The 23,271-nt window shown below is 43.0% G+C and overlaps 1 protein-coding gene across 5 annotated transcripts in view; it reads right to left on the reverse strand.

Moving 5' to 3' along the window:
- NCOA6 (nuclear receptor coactivator 6) overlaps window positions 1-20,513 on the reverse strand; it is a 44,138-nt gene extending 23,625 nt beyond the window's left edge. For 4 of the 5 annotated variants that reach the window (XM_027472723.3, XM_027472722.3, XM_027472725.3 and 1 more), the window contains exons 1-7: window positions 20,309-20,513; window positions 8,199-8,351; window positions 7,830-8,104; window positions 5,223-5,378; window positions 4,525-4,647; window positions 3,046-3,174; window positions 1,218-2,033 (exon numbers count right to left, since the gene is read on the reverse strand). In XM_027472723.3, the coding sequence (XP_027328524.2) occupies window positions 1,218-2,033; window positions 3,046-3,174; window positions 4,525-4,647; window positions 5,223-5,378; window positions 7,830-8,094 (1,489 nt within the window). In that variant the 5' untranslated portion in view covers window positions 8,095-8,104; window positions 8,199-8,351; window positions 20,309-20,513. Of the gene's footprint in view, window positions 1-1,217; window positions 2,034-3,045; window positions 3,175-4,524; window positions 4,648-5,222; window positions 5,379-7,829; window positions 8,105-8,198; window positions 8,352-13,829; window positions 14,597-20,308 lie in introns of those variants that run through there. The other variant, XM_005018011.6, reaches the window with a different exon arrangement.
- Between the last annotated feature and the right edge of the window lie 2,758 nt (window positions 20,514-23,271).

Below are 23,271 nucleotides of genomic sequence, written 5' to 3' on the forward strand. Positions count from 1 at the left end.
AGAAGATATAGCAAGCACAGGGTGCTGGCAGGCCCTAAGAACAGTTTGGAAGAGGAAAATCCTGAAACTAAGACAATTCACGTAAAACAAACTCATCCAAATTCAAATGAGATCCACGATGCAGACAGTGAAGACACAGGACACTTGCCTAAATCCTAAATACCAAAAAACAGGTATTCCTTACAGATTTCAGATGTGCAGTGTGAAAATAAAGGAAACTAAAATCCATATAGTACTCTGTGTATTTGTGGACAAAGAATATGGCTTATATTTTACACGTATGCAAAGAAAAAAATTTAAAGACTTAACCAAGAGCTTGTGTACAGGTATCTGAGAGCAGCCATTCAAGAGAAAGATGAATAAATGAATATTTTGAGAGAGTGAGAGAGAGAGAGAAAGAGAGAGAGAGAGAAAGAGAGAGAGAGAGAGAAGTGCTAGAAGAAGTCAGGCAAAGTACTAGAAAATGCTCACGAGAGAAAAAGAAAAACAAGGACACAAAAGATCTTTGGATGGACAAATGAAATTCTTTCACTGTTACAGAAGCCTTCGAAGAGCAAAAAGGCAAAGATGTGTGTGCAGAGGTCCAAGGAGAAGACTAAACACCACACAACCAAAGAGGAAGTGAAAACATGCTTTGACCTCCTCGTTTTAGTGCAGGGAGTAAATTACTGTAGCAGTAATAGCTCTTTCCTCTTTTGTATGGGAAGAAACTGATGACAAATAAAGACAAGATGTACACACAACTTAGAAGGGAAAATTCAAAGAAAAAAAAAGCCTCACTTCTATAGCAGAAATGTAAGTGGTGACAGAGGAAGCTGAAGAGAAAAAGAAAAGGTTCATTTGTTTTTGTCACTCTCTCCCTTTCTAAAAAGGAACAAAAAAGCAACATCAAAACAACCAACCCAAAACATCTCTGAATATCCTGAACTCGCTGTAAGGCAGTGAAAGAACTGTCAAGAGGATGACTGGGAGTCGTAACTAGCAACTGCATACAGCAATTTCTTTCTGCACTGGCCAAGAGTTTGCTTCTAGATTATTAACAGAAAGCTAGGTAGTAGAACTGAAGTAACACTGATGCTAATTCACCCACACCCACCTTATCCATAGACTATCTATGTCTTTATTTTGTCTCTTCAAGGATCTTTTCAAAAGGAACAGTAACCTAGACATTTTATGTTTTTCCTTTTAAAATAAAAGACTGTCTCAGTACTTCTTACCTCCTAAGCCAGGGTGCAAACCTTGTGGACCTTGGTTTTGCTGCTGCATCACCATGAAGTTGGGGGGTACGTTCCCCTGTTGCACCATAGGATTACGACTGGGAGAACTGACAGGCTGCTGAAATCCCTGGGAAAGTGTGCTACTCTGGGGAGGCCTTGGTCCCATCTGCTGCTGCGTCTGGTTAACTGTTGGAGATGATGCAGGAGATCCCTGCTGGAAGGAGGAGGGTGAGGAAGCAGGAGATTTGTTGGTCAGGTGGGGTTGCTGTAGTGGTGTAGGAACCCGTGAGGGCCCTCCCTGAAGGCTTTTCATTTGAGGAGCAGTAAACTGGCCAGGATTGCTCATTTGGGGAAAGTTTGAGTGAGCCTGGGAAGCTTGCTGGCTTCCAAAAGGGTATGGAGGTGGAGGATGAGTAGGAGTTTGTACTGTGGCTAGAGATGGTCTTGCTTGAAGTTGCTGCTGCATTTGTCCAGACAATGGGGCCTTTTTCCAACCCTGGTTTACTGTCAATGTACCCAGTGCTCCCTGGGTTGGAGGAGGCTGAAGTGCTCCTGAAGGAAGCTGGTTCCAGCCAGGGGGAACCGGAACCTGTGCTGGTGAAGTAAATGAAGGTCGAATACCCTGCTGGGGCTGCTGATGTGGCTGCGGAGGACGTGTCTGCAACTGTGTTTGTTGCTGCAATTGCTGAAAGTTGGCTGAGTTCATTTGCCTGTTTACAGGAACTGACTGCATTGGATGGAGTTGCGGAGCTAAAGATCCAGATGGATGATTTTGCTGCTGGATATTTAGCCCAGATAAAAGTGGGTCCATTGCATCTATTAAAATAGCAAAGAAAAGTAAAAAAGTAAATAACCTACTGTAGGCAAAAAACACCACAAAACAAGAAAGGATAGATTGTTTGCTTGCATATGCTCACTCTGCTGAAGTTAGGGTCTAACAAAACGCTCCAGTGTTTCAATTTCTCCAATAGACAGAGCAGGCAATGCTCTGAAAGTTTTCAAAGCATCTGGGAATCCTGAGAAGGTCTCATGAATTTATAACCTCTCCAATAAAACAACACGGTAACTCCACTGCACTTGTTCCTACAAACATAAGCCTTCTACATATGTATTGGTAGAATAATACAAATTATTAGCAGCATTATTTCTACCAACTAAAAATGTGGCATAACAATGAATTAAAACAGTATCATAAACTAGCATTCATAGAGTATTTAAAACATTTACCACAAACCACTGTAAAAATAAATACTGCAAAGTTCTATAGAAGCTGGCAAGTATTACCACCATTTTACTGAGGGAGAAGTAATAACCTCCTCTTTTTCTATAGTCCCAAAATGCAATTAGCTTATACTACCAAAATTATGAAGAAAAAACAAAACAAAACTGAACATACAACCCCCAGCGCCTACACCCCCACAAAATCCCCACACTTTAAGCTTCCAGTTTATCTACTCCTGGAAAAGCATTTTTTCCTCTGTCTAATGCATTTGCTTCCTACCTGCCTCGCATTCAACCAATCCCTTCCTTAACAAAAAGCTTAATCATAACAGCTCTAGTGCTCTCCTAGCAAGAAGTACTGCCACTGTGCAACGTATTTGCACAAAATAACAAGCAACCCAGTGACTTTTAGATACCCAAATTATCTGACAAGTGTTACCGTATTAATAGGGGCAGGGAGGGTTCCCCAGAAAGAGCAACTCTCAGAAAAGGTAAAGGAAATAATGCAGGGTAACTCTGTAGTTCATTTACAAGTACGTATGCTGAAGAAAAGATAAAGAAATAATATTTTCGGGTAAAGGTCAGTGTTACAACTAACTGTTACCACCTGGCTGTGAGGAAGGTCTAGGTGTTCTTGGCTGCAGCTCAGTACTAGCACCACTTGCCACCATAGAGGAGGGCACATTCCCACTCTGGGACATCATGACAGCTGCAGCATTGCTCATTCTTATTAAACCTTAAAAAAAAAAAGAACAACAACAACAAAAACACAATACGTATTATCAAGCATTGCAGTTTTACATCAAAAGAGTTTTAAGATTTTTGATTTGTTAATAAAACATGTCTTTATAAAGAAGTCAGTTTAGATGTGTTGTTCCTCCAAAATAACCTGAGGACACAGATTTCTGCCTCAAAGTTCAGATCGTCTGTAATAAAAGAAGTGAACATCATACTGAAGCTGTTCCTTCACTAAGGAACACTAAGCCTTTTCAAGGCTATAGAAAAAAACACTGCCTACTTGTGAATTATTTGAGATTTCAGTTTCCTGACTAGCCACTAAAGTCACTTGCCACCAAGTGATAATACTGTTGAAGTTACACATGTAGTAGGTTTCTGCAAAATCTGATAGTAGAACGTTACTGATTCATTGTAAGAATAAACAGTTTCATTGTTTCTTTAACAAAGGCTGCTATCTTGTAAAATGATTTTATAATTGACCTGCTGGTTAAATTGTTTTATTTGTATTGTTCACCTGTATGCAGGAAATGAAGCTCATGATCATCACAAGGAAGATCAGAGCAACTGCCTTCAAAGTCAATCTTCCTTTAAATATTTTACATTCTTTGCTAAGCACAATGATTTAAACTACTGTTTAATAAGGTAAAATGTTATTTCCATTCATTCCACCAACAGTCATACATGTATCTTAAACTGTCAAAAATGGTCTCAGTATTTTAACTGCATTAAATCCTATTTATTAAGGTGCTAACTAGTTTATCCTGCCTTTTACTCAGCTGTTGAAATAAAATATCATGCTTTTCTTTCAACTCTTCATGAAATCTGACTATTGTAATTAGAAATTACTTATCCATATAAAAATTTACCATCCAACAGAACTACAATTCTCCAAGAAAACTAATTCTCTATGATCAGATCTCAAGAGTTTATCTGAAAATAAAGAGAGACTAACAGTAATGAGTGTCCTGTCCTCCCCCTATAAGATTTAATCTAAAATAGCTCATTTTTGTGCATTGAATAAAGGCTTATGCTCATTTTCATAAGACAGGAAAGTGTGATAGTTTGTGCACGAAGTGAATTGACTATATTAAAGTGATTTTACAGCCTCTATAGAAAAAAATAATAAAAACCACACCCAAATCACTCCAACATTTCTGGGGCACAATGCAGCCAACCGTTTACTTTACATAATATCGGACATAGTTTGACAGTACAGTACAGAAACAAGAACATAGGATAATTTAATGGCAATTATAATTCTGTGAATCATAATTGCTGTAACTAGTGAAATTTCACAATAAGCTTATTAAATTTCAAACTGTATAAAACTAAGTAATTAAAAATTTACCTTGTCCTCCTTGCATGGGAAATCCTGTTTCCATTCGTACTGAGTTGTTTGCTCCCAGGGGCCCATTGATTCGGACATCTTGGCTTCTGTTTTGAGCTAAAGCTAAATTGATAGCACCTTCCCCTAGAAGTAATACACAATTTTGGGGAACTGAATGATATACAGGAAAGCAGAATGCAGACAATTTCAGAAGGACATTTAAAAGGTTTAAAGGAAGGAAGGACAAACTTTACCAATAATATGCACTTTAGAAGGACAGTTATGCAGACTACTTTTATTATTAGTGCTTCAATTTTAAGAAAAAACAACACTGCAACAAACATTAAATGCCCTCAGTTTCATCTTGAACAACACAGATATTTCAGTTGTGAAACCCACGTAAAACTTGTTTTTAAGAAAGTCTCATATGAAACAACCTGGAAAAAAAAATAGGGCACATTTTGCTAGTAGCACTCACAAAAACATTTTTCAGGGGGCTTCCCAACACTTAGAGGATTTTCAGCCATTGTTTCTACTATTACACTTATTCTCAGAAGAATAAAAGCCTTGAGCTACCTCTTCATTGAAGTTATTCTCCAAATTGTTGAATTAAAAGTTTTGCAACATTAACCAAGTACACGAAGTCACTTGTTGACTATAATTAAATTCTAGTGCATTTGCAGCTTAATGCCTCTGAAAATAACTTAGGTGTGAAATACCTTCAATCTGAACTGAGAGAATTCCCAGGTCACGAAGTTGTTGGTTATTATTCTGAGCCAGAATCCGCAGCCGCTCTGCAGCTTCACGTGGTATATTGAAGGTAACACGTACACTGTTCCAAGGCTCTATCTTCTGCAGTTTTAACTGGTTGGATTCTTAAAAGAAAAAAGGTCACTGCAAAGTCAGTTTTCAAACAAGTATAGTGAAATAACTTGTTAAAAAAGCACAGCTGAAAAAAATCTGGAACAACTATTCCAGGATAGTCTCAAATACTGGAGAGTTCTCCAGAACAGATGTAAAGTGACTCATACTGCCAAACCACTGAAGTACTTTCCAAAAATTAGCAAAATAAGAATTTCCCAAACTATAAACAATAAAACAGGCAACACAAATACTTGACAATATTACTCAAGATTTGAAATCTTCTGTGAATAAACTACTTTGGAAAGACAGAATACCTACCTAATAAATCAGATAAAATACATTTGTTAGCATACCACATAGATAAGTGAATACAAGAATGAAATCACCGATTTCACTCTGCAAGATGCTTGTGAAACTTCTTTGCAGAAGGCAGGTGCCAGAGACCTACTTGTATTTCATTAATTTATATCATATTATTTAACTTGTCTGAATAGGGATGTTCAACCCCCTGCAAAAACCATGTTAAAGTTGTGCAAAATATTTAGCTGCACATTTTTTGTAAACCTGTTCTATAAACGAGTATTTCTATGCTGATCAGTTGTTTTAAGAGTAACACATGAGAATTAGAAAAAAGGTAGGCAAGTGATGTTGGATATATTTATTCTAAGTGTTACCTAGCTAAAATATAGCTACAAAATGCTTTTTAGGGTCATTAAAATACACATTCCTACTACAGATTTAAAAGCTTCCAGTTTCAAGCTTTTTGAACGTGAAGTCCTTTTGAAAACAATAAGCATTTGCTCAAATTTTAGTCAGCTATGTTTTCTACTACAACAGCAGACTTACAAAAAGTGTGCTAAGTTCTTGTTTCGGAAGAACATGCCATTTAAGAGTGTCAGTAACTCACACCTAAACTTCACAGCATCACAGAATGGCCTGGGTTGGAAGGGACCTCAAAGACCATCCAGTACCAACCCCGCTGCCATGGGCAGGGACACCACCCACTAAATCAGGTTGCTCAGAACCCCATCCAGCCTGGTCTTGAACACGGCCAGGGATGGGGCATCCACAACCTCTCTGGGCAACCTGTGCCAGTGCCTCACCGCTCTCCGAGTGAAGAATTTGCTCCTTACATCTAATCTAATCTCCCCTCTTTCAGTTTAAAGCCATTCCCCTCTCATCCCGTCACTACCTGCCCAAGCAAAAAGTCACTCTCCACCTTTTTTATAGGTACCCTCTGAGTACTGAAAGGCTTGTCCTTAATTAGTTCACTAAGTCCCTTCTGCTGCTACAGTAATTGCAGTATTAACTTCCCCTCTCTTCCAAATTTCTTTAGCTGGACACATGACAGGAGGTTTTTAAACCCCATTTTGCAGAGGTTTGAACAGTCCTATATTGAATCTCATTAACGTTCCAACATTTTACATACAAAAAACGCATTACCAGTTTCATTATTTCTAGATGTTAGTAAACGATCTCTCATTTTTCAAACATTGAATCTGCTAAGTCTAAAGTTACTTACTAACCTTTATTAATTCTATATATCACGTTTTACTCTGAATCGCCTTAAATAACTTGTCACGTTGATCATCTTCAAACTAATCTGACATTGATTTAAAAAATTTGCTTCCTGCTTTCTCAACTGAAGTCTGAATCATATCCACTGATCCTGTCATTAATACTTGTTACAAACCCAGTATGCAGATGTCTCTGTAACAAAGGCAGCATCATACAGAGACAGACTGAATTTGTTTCCATTCAAATACTGCAGCACTCAGCTACGGTATCAACACGTTCCCTTTTATACCACTGTCAGTCATACCTACCTACTTCCAACTAGTTATAAGGTACAGTGGACAGATACCTTTTTTCCAAATCTATCTGTGGTGGTAAAAGATGCTGTCCTAAAAGCTCTTGTCACTTACTAGCTAGAGTTGCCTGTCACAAGGCCTCGGTGGACACATGGGGCCATGAGAACACTCCATAGCCCCCCCTTCTGAAAAAGTCACATAGGTTAAGTCAGCGCAGCAGCAAAGCAGCAGTAGTGACTTGAACTAGCACAGTTATTTCAGAGCAAATCTATTCTCAACTGCAGTAGTTGAGTTGTTTCACTATTAAAAAACATGTCCTGTTTGGACGTCTGGTTTCACTTTCACACTACAAACCATTATGTAATGCAAGGAAATGAAAGAGAAAAAAAACACAACAAGTAAAACATTGGAACTGAATAGGAATAAATGAACTCACTAATGAAATCAGTTTGAAACAACAAATTAACTTCAAAAACTTGTTCTCTGTGCCTAAGATAGCTCCCAAACTCACTAATAACAACCTCCACCAATCTTACTACCAACTAAGTAACTCAAAAACAATACAATCAGCTTCTTTTTACAAGCACCCCGATTATGCAATTAAGCATTTTAAGGACAATTGAAAAATGATAAAAAAAAAAAATACATTACCCATGTGTAAAAGGCCAGGCACGTTCTCCAATATGACACTTAGTTTCTGCTCAAAGTCTTTGTCCCCTATATCTCCTTTAAAAGCTACAAAGATTGTAGAATCTTCAGGAGTAGCCTCCTGTTTCTGTTCATCTTCCTCCAGTCCTGAATCAAACTCCACCTCTAAGTCTTCCATAGCTGAGGAGTACAAGGAGGCATATGTATCTTCCAGGTTTGGTAGGTCATCCAAAACCATTGTGTCCAACAACGGGAGCCAATCAGACATTAAGAAGATGCTTTGAAGGGGGGGAAAAAAATATTAAGTACAGTGTGTAAAGACACTAACTATGGCATTCAACAGCTTGCAAAGAACACTGACAGAAAACCTACCAGGTGACCCAGTGCGAGGGTCTGTGAGACAAACTGTGTGACTCTGAAAACCGGGGCCATTGCAGTAGCCAAGTTGTTTGTCCACTAGAACAAACAGAAGTGTGCTCCGGACGGAATCCTTCCACGCATGCCTTGAGCAGTATTCCAGCTGACCTAAATGATAGTTGGGTAGATGGGGGGGGAATAAAAAAAAATAAAATCAATTACGTTCATCTCCACATCATACAGAGGACAAAAAGCACCCAGTATCAATGCTACAATGTCTGACTGCCAGGAAACTGAGGAACACACAGTAACACTGACAATTACACAAAGACAGGTGGGGAAACACCAAATTTAACTTTAGGGACTGCAGATACTTTGTACAACAAAGCAGAAGAAAAGCCACAGACCATTCTTACCAGGAGATATTTAGCATTTGACAACTATTTTATCCATGTCCAAGGAAATCTTAAGCATGCTATGCGTGCTTTGTAAAAACTTGTGAAAATCTAGGTGGTTCTCAGATGCTTATGCATGTTATTACCTGAAATGTACTCTTCCTGTGCCAGCCCACAACTTCCCCCCCATCTCCCTGCTGAGCATAGGTAAGAATGAATCCAGTCAATCATGTCACACTCCTGATGTTCTTCACTTTATGAAAGATCCAGATTTTGCAATAAATTTTACAGAATCACCGAATGTTTGGGTTTGGAAGGGACCTTGACAGATCATCTAGTCCAGTCCCCTGATGGAGCAGGAACACCTAGATCAGGTCATGTAGGAACGCATCCAGGAGGGTTTTGAAAGTCTCCAGAGAAGGAGACTCCACAACCCCCCTGGGCAGCCTGTCCCAGTGCTCTGTCACCCTCACCATGAAGAGGTTTCAGCTCAAATTTAAGCGGAACCTCCTATGTTCCAGCTTGCACCCATTGCCCCTTGTCTTATCATTGGATGTCACCAAGAAGAGCCTGCCTCCGTCCTCCTGACACTCACCCTTTACATATTTATAAATATTAATGAGGCCACCCCTCAGTCTCCTCTTCTCCAAGCTAAAGAGACCCAGCTCCCTCAGCCTCTCCCCATAAGGGAGATGTTTCACTCCCTTAATATCCTCGTGGCTCTGTGCTGGGCTCTCTCAAGCATTTCCCTGTCCTTGAACTGAGGGGCCCAGAACTGGATGCAGTATTCCAGATGTGGTCTCACCAGGGCAGAGTAGAGGGGAGGAGAACCTCTCTCGCCCTACTACCCACAGCCCTGATACACCCCAGGATGCCACCGGCCTTCTTGGCCACAGGGGCACAGTGCTGGCTCATGGTCATCCAGCTGTCCACCAGGATCCCCAGGTCCCTCTCCACTCCTTTCCCTCACCCAAGTCATCCATGAATATATTGAACAATACTGGTCCCAGTACTGACCCCTGATGGACTCCACTAGACCCAGGCCTCCAGCTCGGCTCCATCCCATTGACCACAACCCTCTGGCTTCTTCCCTTCAGCCAGCTCACAGCCCATTTCAGCACCTGATCTTCCAGACCACACATCCTCAGTTTAGCTGCGAGTTTAGTTACGTTATGAGAGTTATCCACACAAAAGTACAACCTGAGATAGAGGTCACCCCTACAAAAACGGTGAGCAATGCCAGCGTACAGGCAGGACGCACATCGCTCCCCGTCACTGCAGGCTGTGACAAGGGCTCCAGGATAAACTCCACGCAAGGCAGCTCAGCCTCCCACCTCTGCTCTCACACTCGATGCTTAGGGAGTATTTCTTAAGGAATTAAATCCATCTCCATCACGAGCCAGAGCTGATGTCAAAGCTAAAAAAAGGGACCTGCTCCTGACCACCACTGTCACATCAAATCAACAGGCAAGGCTGTCAAGACCTCGTAACTCCAACGCTGTCAGTATTAAATATGATGCACCACAAACTGTTACCTCAGGACGAGATGTCATCAAATGGGATACAGATTGGGGTTTTTGGCAGAGGTTCAAGTTCCCAACACAAATTAAAACCACAAGTCGGAGATTCAAGGTGAATTGCAGAGAAAGGCTGGGAAAAAATAATACAAAAGGGTAACTGTGCTAGAAAAGCTTAGATTCAGCTTTACCTTACTTGCACACTCTCCTACCATTGCTGAAGGGACAGCACCACACGTGAAGAAACAAGCACCCAAAAGTCAGGATGCACAGCCCCAGGGCAGCTCTGCACACACGTTCACTGGGCAGCGATGTTACAAAACTCAATTTTTAATTCTCCCTTACAACCCTACACCACACCACACAGACTAAATGAATTGACATTATTCACATTAATGAGTAATAATCTAGTTTACATACAGTTGCTCTCTTTGCACTGTGCAGCACCAGACCCCCATTCTTGAACACTACTCAAAATCTGGGATTAACAGGAATTCTGATTTTGTAATCCCAAACTCTTCTACGGTTGTGCACTATAGTTAGGTAAGTATTGCACAGTCACTGATCTGCTTTACACTGTGCTTTCATAAATTAGTTACAGTAAACACAGAAATTTTAAAAATGGGGAACTGATATAAAAATTAAAAAAAAATAAAATACCAGAGACAAACTGAACGCTGAGACAATTGCATCTTTTATTTTCTCCCCGGGCTCCTCTGTATCCAACTTACAGGTCTGAGCATTCAGCAGCTCCATTAAGTCAAATTCCAGTTTCACATCAGGTGCCCAGAAAATGGGAATGACAATTGACAAACCTCTGTGAAAAGCTGATTTAACTGATTGTCACACAGAAGCTCCTCACTAAGTTGGTTTCCCTACCCCGGAGATAGTTCCTTCTCTTCCTGCATCCTTGCATTATTCATTACACATACACTGACTTGCAGTAGAAATGAACTTGGAGTCCTACACAAATAACAATCTTTTAAGGACAAAGCACAACCATTCTGTGCCCTGAATGAGCATCCAGTGTAAAATAAGCAGTATCTTTTTGGGGAAAAAAAAACCTGCCACCCCAGACTGCAGCAAGCTACAACAGCATGAGAAGTGCCTTATACCTGTTTATAACAGGGTTGGCCTTAGATAGGATTTGCTGATTACTAAAAAAAAAAGTGCTGCTGAATTAAGAGAGGTGAGGATACATGGCAAGGTTACAGACTAATAGCCAAAACATCAGCAGTGTGCCAGTTTTCTGGCCAATGCCCACGCACCCGCAGCACGGTGCAGGTGGCAGGGGATGGCACACGAAGACTGGAGCATCCCCAGCAAGGGACACAGCAGGCTCTGGAGCCCCAGCACTGCCAGCTGGAAGTGCTGGTGTCTGGGGAAAAAATAAGTTTATGTCCTGGGATTCTCACACCAAGATGAGCTCGACTGATTCAAACTTAGGGTTATGCCCAGCTGTTTGTTAAACAGAACTTGAACCCTCTTGTGTTGCTTTTTTCCCCTCATTGCAAATGCACAAAATGAAGCAAAACAAAATAACCTTGGTGGAGATACTGAACAAAGCCCTTGCTGTGACACAGTCTATCGATTTACAAGCTGTTTATGTATTTCGGACAACTCAGAATAAACACTTTCACAACTGATGTCACAACAGAACATGCACCCTCTCAAACAAATATGCAGGGAGCCCAATTAAATAAAGGTACTAAAATCCTGCCGTATGTTTGAAATGCTACTTCTCAGAGTTACACAAAGGATTGGAAAGGGTGACAGCAGTTTCTTCACAAACACAAAAGAACCAGAGGGAAGGATGGACAGATGTTAATCCTTAGCTGATGCCAGAAGCCAACACCAAGCAGGGTCCTCAGCCCCACAGTGGCTATTATTTACAGCTGCTGAAGCTGGAAACAAGCAGAAAAATCAATCCAGAAATGAAACTACAACCAAGTCCTTCAGTGAGCCCAGAATTGAGGAGAAGAAAACGCCTCTGATAGCAGCAAACAGTGAAATGACTTCCAAAGGACACAGAACCCTCCTTGCCTTTGCCTTCATTGAAAAAAAATGTTGTTAAAACAGCCCAATAGGAATAAAAGGAAATCAAAACAAACAGACAAAAATGCCTTGGATAATGCAAGTGAAAGCTTTCTTTTTTCCTTTGGTTTAGGTGTCGGTGAGAAAATACATAAAGGTACCAGTTTTTTCAGGATGGGAATGAAGGATGTTTAGCATTGCCAGAATACTGTCAGAAGATGGCTTTCTTTCAATACATCACATACACACACACACACCCCAGGCATATTTTCAAAACACAGCACCTAAAAATCCCAAGAACAGCCTGATCACAACACCGTCCTTACTGCAGACTTGTTAACAACTTATTATCCTCCTACAACCATGTACACGGTTTTTATTGTCTAACACAGTGCCCTCGGAGCTTGTTAAACCCGAGCAGTGACCACATCTATTCACACGCAGCGCGTCTATGATACAAAGACTACAATTACATAATTGCTTTTGGCAAAAAGACTTTCACGTAGATAGTAGGCAAGTGCCATATCATTACAGAAAGAGATTAGATACAGCTAAGAATCACTGTTATAACATGAAAGGAATATCTAAAAATAAACATGCAGTACATTTCCTTTAAAAACACCTCAGATTGGGGGAGTTCCAACAACACGGAAGTTCAAACTCTGTCACTACAGACAGGTAACTCCATGAAAGCAGCCCAACTGGCATAGAATCATCAAATGGCCTGGGCTGGAAAGGACCCCAAACACCATCCAGTACCAACCCCCTGCCGTAGCGATGCCACCCACTAGATCAGGTTGCTCAGGGCCTCTCCAACCTGGCCTTGAACACCTCCAGGGATGGGGCATCCACAACCTCTCTGGGCAACCTGTTCCCATGCCTCACCACCCTTTGAATGAAGAATTTGCTCCTTACATCTAATCTGATCTCCCCTCTTTTAGTTTAAACCCATTCCCTGTACTCATGTCTGGGACTGCCCTGACCCAGGTGCACTCGGCCTTGTTGAACCTCATGTGGTTCCTGTGGGCCCCCTTCTGCAGCCTGCCCAGGTCCCTTTGGATGCCAGCTCTTCCTCCTTTGGTATCAACCACACCTCTCAGCTTGGCGGCATCTGCAAGCTTGCTGAGCATGCACTCGATCCCCCTGTCTATGTGGTTGATCAAGATATGAAACAGCACCGGTCCTAGGGACAGGCCCCTGAGGGACACCACTCGTCACCAGCCTCCACCTGGGCACGGAGCTGTTGAGCACCACTCTGGGTATGGCCTTCAGGCCCATTCCTTATCCACAGAATGGTCCACGCACCAAATCCACATCACTCCAAGCTGGAGATCAGGATGCCATGTGGGACCGTGTCAAAGGCCTTACACAAGGCCAGGTAGAGGACATCGGTCGGTCTTCCCTTGTCAACTGACTCAGTCACTCCATCCTAGAAGGCCACCAGATCGGTCAGACATGATTTACCCTTGGTGAACCCATGCTGGATGTCTTTCTCTGGAAGAAAGCCTGCGAACTGCTAGAAACCTCACATTAAACACCGTAACCCAGCGTGGTAACTGAGAAGTCAGCTCTCAGTGCAGCCCAGCCCTGCCCACCCAACACACACAAGCACTGCAGACAGTGGACAGTCTGAAGTAGAATATATAAGAACAAGAAATGTTCAAAGGCATCATATACTTTTCTTTTTTTTTTTAACCTACCAAAACCAATTCCAAAACTTTAGTTATTTTGTGGCATGCAACAGGTCTTCAGTTAATTCCAAGCTGGCAAACACTGTTAAACAGTACCTCCCAAAAATGTAATCCTGAAAGAAAACCATCATATTTCATAAGACAAGGAAGCAAAGTAACAAAAATACTCAGTATAACACAGTGAATACCTCGGTTTTTAACACACAGTTTTGCAGCAAATTCCACCCCTCTCCTTAGCAATAATAATAGCACTTCTTACTATATTCAAGTATTAAGAGCAAACACTAAGAACAAGGATCTAGAAAAACCAACCTTCAGTTAGAGGCAAAAAATGTGTACTTCCTGTATGTTCCCTCTGGCTGGAAAAAAGATCATACTCTAATATCCATTTTCAATAAAAACTCTTCTAGATTAATTAAAAAATAAAATAAAACTGGCACAACTACAATGTATTTCACCTCTCATAAGCAGAAACCTAAACCTGCTCAGGCTAACCTACTAATCACACCAGAAGCACATTATGAGCCCGCGCAACCACCTCAGATCTCACATGGACATTTTTATTGCAGATGGCCAACACAGTGAGGCCAATCCATCCCCAGAACATGCTTCTATTCACAGCTTCATCAAGTTGCACTCAAACCTCTCAAGGTAATGAAAACACAGCAGTAAAACTAATGGCTTCAGCAAAAACAAAACGCCTCCCTCCAAATCAGGATGATTTATATTAACATCTCAGTGCTGGTTTTCGAGCAAATTTTCTGCCTACATGCAAACCTGCTCATCAGCAAGAAAGCAGGTGAGGGAACTAAACTTAAAGACAACGCAGAAATTTGGTATTTTCTACGTAGAAAACAAGTTAATAGCTTTAAAAGCCTTAGTATTATGCTTTGCTCTTCTGCCTGCCAAGCAGCTCCAGGGGACGGAAACAGCAGTAGGCTGCCCTCACCAGCTCCAGGAGCAAAGGGAGGGCATTTAGCCCGGGCTACGGGAGAAGGAACAGCTCACGGTGGCTGTCTTCATAACCTTGAGCACATGCAACAATATCAGATTTGGTTGTGGAAGATAACTCATCAACAGTGGCTCATTACGTCCACCTTTCATTACTATAAGTTACCTGATAGGGACCCTGGAAACGCCTAGAGATTAAACGGATACCGTAGGAATCCACCAAAGAATCCACAAAAACAGCCTTTTTAATAGTTTAGTCAACAGGAAAAGTTTCGGTTTGAACTTACGCTTCCCCAGATGTCAAGAAAACTAAATAAGTAAGCGCACAGGATGGCAGGCTACATTCATTCTGATGCACAACTACTCACTGATTTCATAATTTTCTGCTAAACTCCCATAGCTCTCACGCATAAAATGCCTAAAACCTCAATGTTTCTGCAAAGTAGAAAACTACAGCTTGTTATAACACATCTGACCTTTTGTTATCGTGATACATTTTGATAGCAGGCTGTTTTGCGGAACACAGACTTGTTAAAGTTTTATGAAACTACAATTTATGAACTTGGCCAAAACTCCGCAACGCATGCCATGCTGCAGCAGACACGTCTCCATCTGAGCAATTCATTTTTATGCCAATGGAAGTTGACCGACTTGATCACCAAGACTGCTTTAAAAATAAGAAGGCAAGATGATAACTCCAGAACAAGTTTTAACTGCAGCTAAGTTAGCCACGTAGAAAGATTCCCATTTGCAACTGTTGAGATAGGAACACAAGCAGGCTCCCAGCCCTCTCTCTCTGCCACGAGCTAACCGGTTTCAGCACCACTTGTGGAAGCTACAGACTACGTGGCATAGCATCTGGTCAAATACTTCTCATTAGCTGAATTGTTAATTTCACATATTAAGGCTATTCCTATTCAGAAGAAAGATACCATAGCCTGTAACAGATGAATACTGTGACAGAATCCTGCAGTATGAGACTTTTCATTAAGACCCATCAACGCAATTGGCAAATAATTAAAAAGAAAAGCTATTTAAAATTAGATGCATCTTGACAAGAAATTATTTTATCTCATCTTCTGAAGGCTATGAGAAAACACCTTTTCAAGTAGCAACCTATCCATTGCGTCTGTTGTGACAAGCTTTTTATTTGAAGCCGAATTTAGCCGCAGCTGAACCAGTCTGGGCTGATGTACCCCAGAAGGTAACTCCCTTATCCCCACATTCTTCCAGAGGCCCATAACTGTCAGTGTAACAGCAGTGGGTATTCTTGTGATTACTAGTCCTGAACTGAATTTGACTGAAAACTGAAGAATATTCCTCATTAGGCTCTAAATTAAATCTAAAACTTAAATTAAATTAAAACTAAAATTAAGCTAATATAAATGGCTTAAAAGTAATTCTTTTGATATGAAGCACTCGGTAAGGAGAATGTTCTCCCTAACTAAAACACAAACCAACCAAAACCATCATAAACACACATTATGTAGGTGTGCCTTTTGTTAAAAATCAAGATTATTCTGAGATTTTCCTGATTGTATAAAAACTTGCAGCATACTTGGCATTCTCCCAGGCTTTTTCTTTTTTTTCTATTTATTGCCACTACTGTTATTATGAACCACATAATCCCTAGGATGGTAAAACTAGGACACAACTGAACTAGATGGCAATGTATTGTTGTGGGGATGGGAAAAATACCCCAAGAAAACCTCAGAAGGAACACCTTCCACATCGCAACCAGAAAATGAGACACTTTTTCTTGTCCCGTGTTATTCTTCACTGAGCCTCACTAAAAAAACTGGTAATATTTTTGCCTTGGGAGGTTCAGCTCCTGCAGCCGCAGTCCCAAATCTGCAACCACTAACTCCTCCATTTCTCTGGAGCAGCTGGCAGAGACCCATCAGAACTGTCAGATTGAGCCCTCTCTCTCATCTCTCACGTTCTCTCCACCCACTGCTTGAAAAGTAATGTATTACACAAGCCAAAACTGCTAATTTAGCAGGAAGCAAGGCAGAAAAAATCTTCATGATTTCCTTGTAGCATCCAAGAGACTTTGGAGAGCGTGCCCGCGCACATGTATGCGAAACAGAGGCTTATGTTTAATTCAGCCTCTGTAAGTACTAGCCAGAAAGCATAAGGAGAAGTAGAATCTCGTACCAGCTCAGGCGTCTGGAATGTCACTTACTTGGTTACTGAAAGAGTAATAATTATAAAATTAAAATGATAAACATAGGACTTGGAGAAGATAACAGCATGCGACTTTTACTGGTAATAAATACATGATTCCCTTTCATAGATCACAAACTGAAAATTCAGACTCCCACGTACACAACTCAATTTGGGGACAGGAAGTTGCCTGTATTATCAGCTTATATAAGGACAAACGAACTTAGACAAGGTATCATTCTTCTGCTGCACTTCTCAGTTACTGTGCAAGTCTGATCCAAAGCCTTATGTAGGACTATCCTTTAAGACTACTCATTCAAGCTGGAGAAGGCAGCAACTGTCCTCCCAGTTCCAAAAAGAGGATGGTTCTTGCATGCTGCCGAGTCTACAGAGCACCTTCCTTCTTTATACATGTACAAGCTCTCACACCAGTTACACTCTGCGTAAGCCTGACTGTTCATCTTTCTTTTCCCCAAATACATGAAGAACAGCTATTTCTTGTGACACAGCATGAAAGTCACTACACACAGGCACCCACCAGAATTCACTTGTTCCTATTTGTAAGTATGTCAACAACAATTTTGGAAGGGCTATTCAGAACGCAGACGGGCTGCTGTTAGCAGCAGCAGCAGCGGACACAATGGAAAGGAAATGAGCCCCGAACTGATGAAAATCCCATGCTCCTTGGACTATGGAACACTTCCACTACTACCGCTCCTATGCAATCCAAAGCCTAGCTGAACTGTCAATGCCAGTTGCACCACTGGAAAGCCTTCATTGATATTATTATTATTATTATTATTAATTCTCTTCCTTCTAATCAGTCAGGTCACTAGAGAATCAAGAGTTTCTCATACCATCTTGAGCCAAACCTTCAGCTGTCAAGGTGTACAAACTAAGAAACGCACCGGCTACATGGTTGAAATGTTATCCACACGAGGTAGCTCTTGCTGAAGATCACGAGTGATCTGCTCTGGAAGTGATGGAAGAGTTTGAAAACAGGACAGAGCTAGCGTTAGACAGAATGCACCATCACCATCGTCTCAATAAACAAACATGAAGAAAAAACCCTCGGTCATCTGCCAAACAGCTGGAACATCTCTCACCTGGAATTTGATGATGCATCTCCCCTGCCTCAGGTTGACACACTGCCAGGTGTAAGTGCTGCTGTTCATACAGCGGGCACTGCACGTGCTACACACTGGCAGGTGCTCCACGCACCAGTGTTCTCTGCACACACGGCAGTTGTATTTCTCAATAGAGACAACATGATTTTGAAACAGGTATCAACATCACACCTTCTGTCCTTCAGGCGGACGCTAATGACCTATAAAATTTCACTGTTCCAAATGCAACTGAACTGTGACAGCTCCTTTAACCCGCTGATATCTTCAGTAGCAAATCTTTTACATTTAGTATATCTATGTAACTCAACTGCAACTCCAGCTTCCAACCAAGAACAAGCAATACAGTATTAGAAAGTAAAAATGTAACTAAACTGTTAAACAGGTTTACTGTATAAATTTAAAATATTTAATATCTACTACAGATGCATGCAATCTTTGACAGCATCATACCTAAGAACTGAGAGATGTTACAATTGTTCATCAGAACATAACTCTATACCCCAATACTTTTCAAGTTCTAATATTTTAAGCATCTAAAAAATGAAAACACTTAGTTTACAAATGCAGGTGGGGATCTGGATTTCTCAGGTTTCCCTTCACGTTTTCTTTCTTTCCTTCCCCCTTCCCCCCCCCCCTTTTTTTTTTTTTTTTTTAAGAGAGCAGCTATTTTTTAGTAGAATAGCATAAAATTACTGCATCGCTTGGAAGCCTGCTTTTTACAACTCCTCCCTGCAAGTTCTATAGCTGAACAGCCTTTCTACAGAGAATGGCTGCAAAGCGCTGCCTGGGAATTTTTCCAACCAAAATGTGAAGTCTAATGGAATACCCTTCTGTACTTTTTTCTGTACTTATAAAATACTGAAAAATGTCATTTCTCAATAAAAAATCAGGTCTGTGTGCAGCCCTCCCTCCCCTTTTGATTTATGACTTCTAACAGGAGAGTCAGGATCCAGTACAACTGTGAAACAATTCCTGGTAAAGCCGGTTAACTTGAAAAAGAAGCCATGTGGCTCAGTGAATACAGGTATTTGAAAAGCATATGAATTCCTAGCAAGCACCTTGGTGCCTCACTGCATGCAGTATGTTTTGTCCAGAGGTTTGCAGACCCAGACGTTACAGACACCTATCTTGAGGTGCTCATTTCTCGCTCCACAAGACGCCCACAGAAGCTGGGAATACTTGCTGTGACCAGAAAAGAGCCAATACATCCAAAAGTTGCGGTTACCTCACGTGGTGACTCTTTTTTGAGAACACCAAATTTGTTTTTTGTGGTTGCTTTCTCATACGTGAAATACTGAAAGATGCTTTAGCTGTATATATGTAGAGAAACAGACAGACTATAAAGAACACTAACTATCAACACCGACAGGAAACACTACCTTTCCTACAATAACATTCAATTGAGAAAGATTTTATTACAGTTTTCTGTTAGCTTTCCACAGCTTACTCACGATTTGGTTAAGGTAATGACACGCACGAGGTCTGGAAGGTCGGGGTTAGGAAGTCTTAGCAACAAAGCTCAGAAAGCTACAGCTTGCCGTCAGCTTTCAAAACCAAGCCAAGGAGAGCAACAGCAAAGCCTGCTGCTTCCTGTTTCCCCCTTTCCCACCCCCAAAAAAAAATAAAAATAGAAATTAGAAGGAATCAGAACCCCGAGTTTTCTAAGATGTTTAAATCCACAATGATTAAATTTATGGAAATGCAGAAAACTACAGGAATAAGCCGAGAAGCCTTTCTGCTACCGCCTGGAAGAGTTACGGGGAACTCCAAACAAAAGCTGGGGCTCCCGGCCCCGGCAGCGCAGCTCCGCTGACACCTCCGGTGCGGGCCGGGCGGCAGGGAAACCAAACCCAGCACCGGCCTCAGCCGGGAGAGCGGCTCCAGGGCCCCGGCCGGGCTCGGGTTCAGGCACGGGCCCGCCGCAGGGCCCCGGAGCCTCCTCCCGGCGCGGGGCAGCTCCCGAGCGGCCCGGGGCTCCCCCACCACAGGCGGGGCCCAGGCCGCGGCCCCGCTGACACGCTCCGGCCTCCCGGGGCCCGAGTGAGGCGGGCGGGGAGGGGGGGGGGGGAGCGGCCCGGCCCCGGGCCCTCCGCGGCCTGCACCGGGCCCCGCGGGCGCTGACACCGCGGCGCGGCCGCTTCCGCCCCGCCGGCCCTGTCACGCTCCCCGCGCCCTCTCCCCTCCCCGCTCCGCTCCGCCGGGGGGCCGCGGAGAGGCCCCGCCGCGGGCCCGCCCCGCCCTCACCTGGCGCCGGTGCCACCGCCGCCGCCTCCGTGCCTCGCTCCGCCGAGCGCGGGAGGGGCGGGGGCCGCCGTGAGGCGAGCGGGGGGGGGGGCGCGCGGGGCCCGCGCCCCGTGCCGGCGGGGGCGGGAGGTGGCGGTCGGCCCTCGGGGCGCCCGGACACCCTCCGCAGGCCGCCGCCGCCGCCGCTCCGCCTCCCGCCGCCGCCACGTGACCGCCCGCACCGCGCGCAGGCGTCCGAGCGCGGCCCCGGCGCCGCCACAGCGCGATCGGGGCCGCTCCTCACGGAACCCCCCCGGTCCCGGTCCCCGCCGCGGTCCCGGTGCTGTCCTCAAGGGCCGCGTCCTGCAGCAGGGGGCGGCGGGCGGGGAACGGGGGGAGCCCAAGCGGGATTCTGTCTGCACCGGCAGCCCGGTGAGAGACCCTTCGCCTGGGGCAGCCCTGTGGGCTTAGAGTCCCGTTTGGGAAAATAAAATAATAGAAGGGATTTCCTGCATGAAGCTTAAAAATAAATAAATAAATAAATAAATAAAAGTGTAAGAACTTTATAGGAGATTACTAGGATACAATATTTTTAATGCAGATCACAGAATCACAGAATTTCTAGGTTGGAAGAGACCTCAAGATCATCGAGTCCAACCTCTGACTTAACGCTAACAGTCCCCACTAAACCATATCCCTAAGCTCTACATCTAAATGGCTTTTGAAGACTTCCAGGGATGGTGACTCCACCACCTCCCTGGGCAGCCCGTTCCAGTGCCTCACAACCCTTTCGGTAAAGAAGCTCTTCCTAAAATGATGGTGCTTACTGCCTAAAATCACGCATTAGCACACCGGGGGTATACAGCAGGGATCTAGCATGTAGCAGCTTGCAGGGCACAGATCCCATCCAGGAATGTGCATCGGATCTGGCAAACCTTTATTAACACTGGGAAACTAAAGTCTCATAAAGAAGCAGTGCCATTGTAGAAATGTCTGATTTTCTTCCTGACAGTCACTGCTTTAATCAGAAAAATGATTATCTGCTTGTGATAAACAAAGGAAGCACATGGCTCTTACTATTTAAAGCTAGTAAAATGATCAAAAGTCCTTCATGGAAATTAAGAATAAAATGTGTATGATTAGCAACTTGAGTAAGTTCTGTCTTCAAGAGGGGTGCACAGGCCCATGGAGCTGCCTGGATCCAGCTGGAGCCAGCCCTCGCAAACCCTCCTGACGCTGGCTGTATGCAGATTACTGCCCAGTACCCAGTATAAATGACATGGGAAGAGGAAAACATTTTTTGCAAAACCTTTTAAATGCAGTAACTTCAAATCTCATTTGCCACTCAAGCTGACAACACAAGAAAAAAATCCAATTTTTTAAATTGACATGTAAATCCATTACATTAAAAAAAAGATGTTAATATGTGGCTTATGTTTGTATCAAATATTTTTGGTGTATGGAGAACTTTAAGTAGATTGTTCACTTAGCATTTGTGGTTCAAACACTGCCTGCTGAGGGACAAACATTTAGTAATTCTTTGCTAAAGGATTTTTCTGTTTGTCCTTCCTCATGTATGTCTTCTGTTTCTGGGACACGGGGCCCTGCCTCTCCTCCTGCCTCTCTTCCCTAACAGGAGGCACCACAAAGGTCTGAGAAGAAGCGTGGGGGGACAAAGTCATGAAGAGTGGGGCTAGGTGAGGTGGCAATGAACACAGGCCCGTAGTCCAGGCTTGCAACTGTGCTGGCATTTTTGGTTACAGGTGCAGTGCTACCTTGATATTGGGACCAGTGTGTGACAGCTGGGGTGCATGCACCTTGTCCCAGAGCTCACTTCCCAGTCCAAAACCTTGTGAGTCAAGGTCTGGTGAGCAACCCTTCCCCAGCTGCTGAGAAATTCCCTCAGAAATACCAGAAGATGAGATGGGGCATCAGCCATGGGTCAGCAACAAGGAACATAGGGCTTGTTTGATTTTCTGTCAGGGAGTTTCTCTGCCATGAGCCTTCCACATTACAGTAGATGTTTCCTGGGCTTTGTTTTACTCTGTTCATGTCTTTAGAGTTGGAAACAGGAAGCTAAAAGAAGACTTCTTCGGTATCTGAGAATTACCTTTCTTCCACATTTTTCTTTATACTTTCCTCTATGCAAGGACACACTTTTTTTACCTGGATGTATTTAACCTCCTCTTCTCACCGGTCTGATCTTCCCATAAAAGCTAATGCACTTCCCCATCTAGCGCACAGATCATAATGCAATTCTAAAAAATCCCTGTTTTCCTCCAAATCCTGCTGTGTTTGTCCTAGTTACAATCTTAATGCAAAGTTGACCTTTTTCTGTGTGCTTGTTTTTGTATACATTATCCTCATTAGCACAGAGCACATGCCATAAACCATAACAAACAATAACAAATAGGGCATTATTTTTCAACAATTGAGTTTTCTGAAAGTACAGTGTTTTCTGGAAGCACACTGAGATCTGCTCCAGCCATTCAAGTGCTTTAACTTTCTGCTCTGGGCTGAGGGGCTCCATTCAGATAACCTTCCTGTGTCTATCACACATGGAGCTGCAAAAAAAAAAAAAAAAAAGAGCCCTTCCTTCACTAGCAGCTTGCCATCTTCCACATCCATTTAGTACTTCATAACATGCTGCTTTCCATAGCTATCTAGGATTTTGTTAATCTGCGAGTGAGCATGGTGAGAACGAGAGAGGTGGGCAGCTGACTGCAAACCCGAGGGCTAGGCTGGGGATGCCCTGGTGTTAGCATCCCCCTGCCTTCGTGGAGGTGCTGGGGGACAGTCGTGGTGGACAGACAGCCTGTAGCCAGCAGGAAGAGCCATGACTGTCAAGTAGTTGTGGTCACACAGGACTTTATGACAGGCTCAGTTCCAGAAGACAATCTGCATCTGAAAATGTTCTGGCCACTGGAGGGCCCTTCGTGGGCAGAGCAGTTTGGTGCTTGAGAGCTACAGCTGTGTAATGCCTT

Source organism: Anas platyrhynchos, chromosome 21 (assembly GCF_047663525.1).
Source record: "Anas platyrhynchos isolate ZD024472 breed Pekin duck chromosome 21, IASCAAS_PekinDuck_T2T, whole genome shotgun sequence".
Taxonomy (NCBI): Eukaryota; Metazoa; Chordata; class Aves; order Anseriformes; family Anatidae; genus Anas; species Anas platyrhynchos.